This window comes from Macrobrachium nipponense, chromosome 28 (genome assembly GCF_015104395.2).
Source record: "Macrobrachium nipponense isolate FS-2020 chromosome 28, ASM1510439v2, whole genome shotgun sequence".
Taxonomy (NCBI): domain Eukaryota; kingdom Metazoa; phylum Arthropoda; class Malacostraca; order Decapoda; family Palaemonidae; genus Macrobrachium; species Macrobrachium nipponense.
This window is the reverse complement of record NC_087217.1, coordinates 28,075,413-28,085,412: the sequence shown is the minus strand read 5'-3', so window position 1 is coordinate 28,085,412 and position 10,000 is coordinate 28,075,413. Positions and strand designations below refer to the sequence as shown.

The window sequence follows — 10,000 nt, the reverse complement described above, 5'->3', positions numbered from 1 at the left end:
AAAATTCGTCCTGAACGTCAAACCATAATATAACATCCAGCGCGAGAATTCTTCTTTTCTCAAGCGACTTTCTAAAAATCTTACTTACGACCCTCGGACGAACGCGGAACTGGAGAAGAATGGCTGATCGCAATTCGGGAGAGACAATAAAGATGTAAAATGCGATGATGAAGAGCGAAGGAAATTAGAATGGCCGTATTTCAAGAGGGGAAATATTATTTTGTTTCAGCCGCGGATATTCATGCAAGAAAATGGAGAGAAGAATGGGGAAGGAGGCGAATAATTCTGCTCTCGTGGTCTATGGAGATCGAGAATTTGATCATGGGAGATAATTTTCATGGTGCATACATGCTACAGGGAATTTATCTAATTATTCATTCTTCGTTTATTTATTTGTTTACTCGTTTACGTGAAAAACACGAAGACGTACCATAGGCCCTAGTTAATATTCTAATTTATCTAATTATTCATTCATTTATTTGTCTGTATATCTGTTTACTTGTAAAACAAGAAGAGGTATCATAGGCCCTAATTACTTATTCAAATTTATATGATTATTCATTCATTCATTTATTTGTTTATCTGTTTACTTGTGAAACATGAAGACGTGCCATAGGCCCTAATTACTCATTATAATTTATTCATTTATTTATCTATTTATTTATTTGATTTATTCTTTATTTAATTTATTTAATTTATTTGATTTTATTTGTTTTTTTTTGTTTACTTGTAAAAGCACCGAAGGACGTACCATCGAGGCCCTAATTACTTATTCTTTATTTATTTACTTTTATTTATTTATCTTTATTTTATTTATTTATTTATTTATTTCCATTTATTTATTTATTTATTTTATTTATTTTATTTTATTTCTTTATTTATTTATTTAATCTGTTTACTTGTTAAAACACGAAGACGATGACCATAGGCCACCCTAATTACTTTAGTATAATTTATTTATTTAATCTTTATTTATTTGATTTATTTATTATTTGATTTATTTATTTATTTGTAAATCACGAACGACGTACCATAGGCCCATAAGTTACTTATTCTAATTTAATTTATTTATTTATTTTTTAATTTATTTATTTATTTATTTATTTATTTGTTCATTTATTATTTATTTATTTATTTATTTACTTGTTTAAAAACACAAAGACGTTTACCATTAGGCCTTAATTACTTATTATAATTTAAATCTATTTATTTATTTATTTATCGTTTAATTGTAAAAACCGAAGGACTTACCATAGGGCCCTTAATTACTTATTCTAATTATTCTATATTTATTTATTTATTTATCTGTTTACTTGTAAAACACGAAGAACTTACCATAGGCCCTAATTACTTATTTAATATCCTAATTATTATTTTATTTATATCTGGTTACTTGTAAAAACACGAAGACGTACCATAGGCCCTTATTACTTAATTTCTTTAATTTATTTATTTATTTATTTATTTATTTATTTATTTATTTATTTTTTACTTGTAAAACACGAGAAGACGTACCATAGGCCCTAATTACTTAATCTAATTTATTATTTATTTATTGTTTTATTTATTTACTTGTAAAACACGAAGACGTACCATAGGCCCTAATTACTTATTCTAATTTATTTATTTATTTATTTATTTATTTATTTATTTATTTATTTATTTACTTGTAAAACACGAAGACGTACCATAGGCCCTAATTACCTATTTCTAATTTTTTATTTATTTATTTATTTATTTGTTTATTTATACTATTACTTGTAAACACGCAAGAGGTACCATAGGCCCTAATTACTCTTCTAATTTATTTATTTATTTATTTATTTGATTACCTTTATTTTTATTTATTTTACGTTGTAAAACACGAAGACGTACCACATAGGCCCTAATTTACTTATTCTATATTTAGGTTTACTTTATTTAATTATTTATTTATTTATTTATTTATTTATTTATTTATTTATTTATTTATTTATTTATTTATCTGTTTACTTGTAAAACACGAAGACTTACCATAGGCCCTAATTTCTTATTCTAATTTATCTAATTATTTATTTATTTATTTATTTATCTGTTTCCTTGTAAAACACGAAGACGGACCATAAGCCCTAATTACTTATTCTAATTTATTTATTTATTTATTTACTTGTAAAACACGAAGACGTACCATAGGCCCAGCGCGGACGCCGTCCCCGTCGACGCAGAATGTCGTCTCACCCTTCATCTGTTTCTCTGTGTACTTCCCGGAATTCACCTCACATTGCATTTCGACCTGGATCCCTTCCTTGACAAAAAAGTCCTCGTCCCTTCTGCATTCTTAAAGAAAGACAAGAGAACAAGTATCAAAAGTTAAACTTTAACCGCTACAATTATACTGACGCTTCGAACTGGAGCATTTAGTGCTAAGCTTCTTCATCTAAATCTCGAGATATTTTTTTCATGTTTTTGCCATTTCGCCAAATTGCTTGAACATCTTGAACAGTAACTGCTAATTGCGAGATCTTTCATTGATTATTTTATCTCTAAACATGCAAATTGATCATCTTTAATCTGTCATTTTTTTTGCAGAAGTATTTATATTCATGGGTGATTTTTATTTAGTTTATAATATCTGTATAACTCTTTTCATGACAAAATATGCAAAAAATATATATATTTGTTTTCTATGGTCAAAATATGCATAAAAAAACCTCTATGGTCAAAATAGGCAAAAAGAAAATTCTTTATAGTCAAAATATGTAAAACAAATCTCTATGGTTAAAATATCCAAAAATAAAAATCTGTGGTCAAAATATCCAAAATATAAAATCTCTATGGTCAAAATATCCAAATTAAAAATCTCTATGTTCAAAATATCCAAAATATAAAATCTCTATGGTCAAAATATCCAAATTAAAAATATCTATGGTCAAAATATCCAAAATATAAAATTTCTATGGTCAAAATATCCCAATTAAAAATCTCTATGGTTAAAATATCAATAATATAAAATCTCTATGGTCAAACTATGCACAAAATTATTCCCTAAGGTATCTTCTAAAAATGGAAAAAAAAAAACAGTGATTTATATTATTCATAGTTTATGTTTTTCAGCAAAATTAACATTCACTTTTATCCTCTCTTCCATACTAGTGCTATTTTTATTCTCTTCCATAATAGTGCCATTTTTAGCCTCTCTTTCATACTAATGCCATGTTTTCCTCTCTTCCATACTAGTGCCCTTTTGATCCTCTTCCATACTAGTGCTATTTTTATCTTCTGTTCCATACTAGTGTTATTTTTATCCTCTCTTCCATACTAGTGCCATTTTCCTCTCTTCCATACTAGTGCCATTTTTAGCCTCTCTTCCACACTAGTGCTATTTTATCCTTTGTTCCAAACTAGTGCTATTTTTATTCTCTTCCATACTAGTACCATTTCTATTCTTTCTTCCATACTAGTGCCATCTTTAGCCTCTCTTCCATACTAGTGCCATTTTTATCCTCTCTTTTTACTAGTGCCATTTTATCCTCTCTACCATACTAGTGCTATTTATCCTCTCTTCCATACTAGTGCCATTTCTATCCTCTCTTCCATACTAGTGCCATTTTATCTTCTTTCCATGCTAGTGATATTTTTATTCTCTTCCAAAATAGTGCCATTTTATCCGATTTCCATACTAGTGCCATTTTTATCCTCTTTTCCACAATAGTGCTATTTTTATTCTCTTCTATACTAGTGCCATTTTATCCTCTCTTCCATACTAGTGCCCTTTTATCCTCTCTTCCATACTAGTGCCATTTTATCCTCTCTTCCATACTAGTACCATTTTATCCTCTCTTTCATACTAGTGCCATTTTATCCTCTCTTCCATACTAGTGCCATGTTTTCCTCTCTTCCATACTAGTGCCATTTCTATCCTCTCTTCCACACTAGTGCCATTTTTATCCTCTTTCCATACTAGTGCCATATTTAGACTCTCTTCCATACTAGTGCTATTTTTATTCTCTTCCATACAAGTACCATTGTTTTCCTCTCTTCCATACTAGTGCCATTTTTCCTTTCTTCCATACTAGTGCCATCCACTCCTAAAGACAAACTACTAGTGTCTCTATTCTATCCCAGAATGACATCAAGGTTATATTTTTTTGTGGACTAGTGAGGATGAGATGGGTGTTAAATTCCCTGTGAATCCAATAACTAAAATCATCGTACTTACGGCACCCGTCTCCAGCTGTTGGGTAGATCATGTTCTTGTACTTGTCGTAACACTTAGGGCTGTAATGAGAAAATATCCAGAGTGTATACAGTGCATAAATACACCCACACATACACATACACACACATACATATACATATATTTTTATATATATATATATATATATATATATATAATATATATAGTATATATATATATATATTATCCTATATAAAGAGTGCCCAAAAATCCCGGTACCATTCTGAGCCATACATACTTTTAATGGTTACAGGGACTTTATGGACACCCTGTATAATATATATATATATATATATATATATATATATATAAATATATATATATATAGTATATACATATATATATATAATTTTCACCATTTTCGCCCTTCTTTTGATCTCATTAGGTGCTGGTATACCCATATGCAGCATTTTCTACTTAGAATTGGATTCTCTCTCCCTCTCTTTCTCTTTTTTCTCTCTCTCTCTCTCTCTCTCTCTCTCTCTCTCTCTCTCTCTCTCTCTTTCTCTCTCTCTCTGAACATAGTATCACTAACCCATTGCTTCCTTCTACCCAGGCTACGGCTAAGATCAGTCAGCTGACCACCAGCAGGCTCATTTGTTCTCTTCATGGGATCGATACTTGGGGATCTTGGTGTTCAAACGTGGTTGCTAACTACTGAAGTGGTCAGTCGGTCAGTGAAGCTTAATAGGTTAAAGTGGGTCAGTTATTGGATGGGTAATCATCAAGAGAAGGCTGGCACCCTTTCGCATGTAAGCCCCATGGGTCAACATGGGATAGCTTGCAACCTCATCCCTTAAATACTTGTAAGAAACCGGATGGGCCACACCCTATGGAGTCCTCCCTTCCCAAAGTTAAGTATATCTTAGTTTAACCAGACCACTGAGCAGATTAACAGCTCTCCTAGGGCTGGCCCGAAGGATTAGATATTTTTACGTGTCTAGGAACCAATAGGTTAACCAGGAACGCGACCTACAGCTTATTGTGGGATCCAAACCACATTATATCGCGAAATTAATTTCTAATTACCAGAAACAAATTCCTCTGTTTCCCCGTTGGCAGGGCGGGGAATCGAACTCGGGAGTACCAAATCGGTAGGTGAGCACGTAAACCACTCGTCCAACGAGGAACCCAAAGGGAAAGAGGTTGGCTTATGAAAAAGCATTGCACCAGTCACTGCCACCTTCGTTCTTCAACTGCCTAACAATGATTGATTCCAGCATCAGCCAACAGCAGGAAAAACGTCAAAAGTGCATCCAAAAGTTAGATGATTTAGCTCACGTATACTTACTTGGCTCCATCATACTGTATGGGAGCGTAGGATCCATCAGGATCACATTTCAGAGTCATGGATGGAGCCTGGACGAGTTTACTTTTGAGTAGATTTGAAAGGATGGTGTGCGCTTTAAACTCGCTCTCGCAGCGCCTGAGATACTGCGCTCCAATCTGAGTTCCATTGTCTGGAATTGAAATCAGTATTGATAGTCAAGTTTATGTGAATCACAACAGTACTAATGTATTGATTCAGTGTTTATCAAGGTGGTAAGCTACAGACAATAAACTCTATGCTTAGACTCTCCTTACAGTAGGTTAGATTATGTTTGTTTAGGTTGCACTAGGCTGCATTATGTTTGGCTAGGTAGCACTAGGTTGGGTTAGATTAGGTTAAGTTACACAAGGTTATGTTAAGTTGGAGTTAGGTTAGGTTTAAATTAAATTAGGTTTAGGTTAAGTTACACTAAGTTAAGTTAGGTTTCGTTAGGTTACGCCAGGTTAAGTTAGGTTAGATTACACTAGGTTATGTTAGGCTGGGTTTAGGTCTTATGCTGGGTTGGGTTAGGTTGGGTTATATTACGATTATGACGATGAGGACTACGTTGCTATTAAGCTTACAAATATGCCAGCTACGAAAAATGAACTCCACTCTTAGCATTCCCTCACATTAGGTTAGGTTAGGTTAAGTCAGCACACACGACATTAGGTTAGGTTAGGTTGCATTAGGTTAGGTTAGGTTAAGTCAGGTCACACTATTTTAGATTAGGTTAGGTTAGTTTGCATGTGGTTAGGTTAGGTTAAGTCAGGTCACACTCAGGGTTGCCGTTTTGAGGAATTTCGTCTACTAGTGTGACTTTCTGGTGACATCTGGCAACCCTCCATGGCTTTTCCGACCACAGGCCACGGCACTGAGGAATAAAATTTTTCACTTTGCCTTTTTATGTTTTACCAAAAAAATAAAGTTATAAAACATATCCTGCTTATTTATAGAAATGAGTTTTATTGAAATCCTTTATTTTTCTTGTCAAAAATATTTTATGTTAAGCTAGTGACATGTAGTTTTTTTAACGTCACGGAAATTGACTATACATCGGAAAAATCGCTTTCTAACCATCATATCATAAACGTAAAAAAATCAGAAGAACTGCTTATGGTAACACTGCTAAAGGCCAATATTGTGAAGAAGAAACAGCAACGCTGGTCACACTATGTTAGGTTAGGTTAAGTCAGGTCACACTAGGTTAGGTTAGGTTAGGTTGCATTAGATTAGGTTAAAACTAATCTCTACATTTATGACGATGACAACCAGGAAGATAATAATGACTGCTCTTATAACAATCACGTTCGTTGTCTTAGTTAGATCCTTATCACCCACTCACAGCAAGGCAGAAGTTTGATAGCTTCTTCAGGCAGCACAGGTCCGTAAGTCGTGGCCGTTGCGGGATGAACGCAATAGCACACACCGTCTTCGCACTGCAGAGGCTCGTAGTTTCCGTTCTCGGAGCAATGGAGCGTCACCGAGGATGCTCCAGCATTGTATCTCTCCCAGACTCTCCTGGAGCATTCTGGAAGAAAAGGCCCGGTAGAGTTAAACTGCTTAGAAGGACGTATCAATTTGCCTTGTATCGTGTGGATAATGTAATTGGTACTTTTGATGACTTTACCTTACAATATATTATTTCGACAGATAGCTAAAACCACTTACTGCAATTCATTGTGTCATAGAGCACCGTCTGGAAGGGGAATGCCGACCCATAAATTGTGTTCCCGTTGGGGTCTACGCAAACACACCTGCGAGAGATAAAGCAAATAAATAGATATAGATAAACAAATAAAAATATAAGTAAATAAAAAGAAAGATAAATAAAAATTAATACAATTGTAAATAAAGAAACAAATAAGTTTAGAAATAAACCGATAAATAGATAAATAAATATAAGATAAATATGAATATATATAAGTAAATACGTGAATAAGTTAATAAATAAATAAGCAAATAAGTGAATAAGTAAATGAATAAGCAAATATAAAAATAATAAACTAAATCAATAGGTAAATAAGTAAATCGAAAATAAACAGATTACTATATAAATAAAAAGTGAATAAATGAGTAAATATAGAAATAAACAGATGAATGAGCAGATGAATAAACTAACAAATAAATAGATAATCAGATAAATATATAAAGGAGCAAATAAATGAATAAATAAAGAAAGAAAGACAGAAATAAGTAAGGAAACAAGCAGGTAAATAAATAGATGAATGAAATATTGAATAAATAATTAAATAGATATATAAATGAACAAATAAAACATTAAATAAACAATTAGATAAATTAACATCTTTAAAGGAACCGAGAAATATTCGAATCCAGACGGGAGACCGGCTAAACGACTCAGATTAGACCATCGAGTAATATCCGGCCTGGAATAAGAACCGGCCTCTGACGAGATAAGAAATGCCATGGACGCAGGAGGACGAGAAATAAAGAATAAATAGCCGAGAAGAAAAAGGCGCGAGTAAAAGTAAATGGGAATAAATGAAAGAAGAGGATATGAGAGTGAAAGTACCAGAACACTGGAAATGACTGCTGCTTTCTTTTAGTTTTACGCTTACTCGGGGAGTAAGCCTACATACTAATTTATTGTTGTTGTGTTGATGGGGGGTAGGATGAAAAGGTATAATGCGTTGAGTTAAAGATACAGGAATTTTAGGATAGGATATTTATGGTCTATTAATTAGAATGAAAATGTAAAAAATAAATAATGTGCAAGTTCAACACTACAGAACAATTGTTTCTAATGAAATATAGCGTATTTATTTTAATTTTCGTTGGTGAAACAAGGCACGTCTTGTTTTTTTTTATTTATTTATATATATTTTATTTTTGCTTGTTGCATGTATCGCAAAAGCAAAAAGACTAATTGAATTTCGCATAAAATATCAATAAATATAAATTCAAACATTCCTAAAACATAAAAAAACTAATTGAATTTCTAATAAAACCAAGATAAAAAAATTCCAAAATACAAAATACCAAAAATAATAGAATTTCGAATAGAAAACAATGCTAAAATACAAAAGGAAAAAGCAAAAAAATGAATTGAATTTCAAATAAAAACTAGAAAAAAACATTTAAAAATGTTTGACATGCCCCAAAAAAATATTCCTAAGGTAACAAAAGAAAAATTGCATTGCGAATAAAAAATGATAATAAGAAATTCCTAAAATAAAAAAAATTGAATTCCGCTTAAAAAAATGCTTAATATACAAAAACAAACAAATAATTTTGAATTTAGAGAAAAATAAAAAGCAAAAAATCCAAAAATAGAGAATGAAAATTAAAAAAATAAACTAAAAAATCCTAAATTGAAAAAAAATAAAAAATATAAAATGGATGGACGTAACCTTTCTTCAAACAGAGGTCCTTTGCACTGCTTCTCGACGAAGTCTCCTCCTTCAGTGCAGTTAGGACGCCATCTGTAGTCGTCCCGGAAGTGGATATATTTGGGACTCGTAGGATTGACCTCCGGATCCTCTTCGGGGTCCTTCAGGAAGGCGTCGTACTGATCCTGCAGGAACCTGCAGTTTCCTTCGGGGGATCCTGTGGAGAGAGAGAGAGAGAGAGAGAGAGAGAATTGATATTCAGGACTTTAATATAAAGGAGGTTTGTTGCCTCTTTATAATTTATATATTATTAAGTAAGATATTTATCTTTTGTTTATATATTTATTTAATTATATATATGTATCTGAGTGTATATGTATATGTATATAAATATATATATAGATATATATATATATATATATATATATATATATATATATATATATATATATATATATTTATAACTGAAATCACGAAAGTTAGGAACGTGATAAATCCAATAAATAAAGACATATGCCACGAAGGAGGATCTGCGAGACCTTCGACGTTAAAACGTCTTACTGAGCAGTAAAGGAGGGTTTAACGTCGAAAGGTCTCGCAAGATCCTCCTTCGTTTAATTTTCCTTCGTGGCACATGTCTTTATATATATATATATATATAAGATATATATATATATATATATATATATATATATAAGATAGATAAGATATAATATATATATTCATTTATGTACGTATTTATTTTCTAATTTATATTTCATTTGTATGTCTATTTCTAATTATCTATTTATTTATATAATTATATACCATGAGTATATAACTATATTATATTTTTTATTTTTTATTTCTCTCTTGGTTTTCTATTTTCATATTATTATTATTATTATTATTATTATTATTATTATTGATTATTATTATTATTGCTGTTGTTGTGTTGTTGTTGTTGTTGTGGTTTAAGAATGAATCATAAACATCCTGATGATTATTATTATTATTTATTATTATTATTATTATATTATTATTATTATTATTATTATTATTATTATTATTATTATAACCCGAGAAACGTACCGAGCTGACACGTTTTATTCTCCACATCACACTCGAGGTTGAAGTCGCACC

The 10,000-nt window shown here is 31.4% G+C and overlaps 1 protein-coding gene across 3 annotated transcripts in view; it reads right to left on the bottom strand.

Annotated features, from left to right (window-relative positions):
* Positions 1-10,000, bottom strand: part of LOC135201615 (uncharacterized) — a 20,471-nt gene that overhangs the window by 3,134 nt on the left and 7,337 nt on the right. For all 3 annotated transcript variants that reach the window (XR_010311563.1, XM_064230674.1, XM_064230673.1), the window contains exons 4-10: positions 9,950-10,000; positions 8,900-9,095; positions 7,197-7,282; positions 6,871-7,056; positions 5,508-5,676; positions 4,199-4,257; positions 2,168-2,316 (exon numbers count right to left, since the gene is read on the bottom strand). The exon at positions 9,950-10,000 is cut by the window's right edge and continues 123 nt beyond it. Coding sequence is in view for 2 of the 3 variants with exons in the window: in XM_064230674.1 (XP_064086744.1) it covers positions 2,168-2,316; positions 4,199-4,257; positions 5,508-5,676; positions 6,871-7,056; positions 7,197-7,282; positions 8,900-9,095; positions 9,950-10,000 (896 nt within the window). In the remaining variant the exon portion in view is untranslated. The remainder of the gene's footprint in view (positions 1-2,167; positions 2,317-4,198; positions 4,258-5,507; positions 5,677-6,870; positions 7,057-7,196; positions 7,283-8,899; positions 9,096-9,949) is intronic.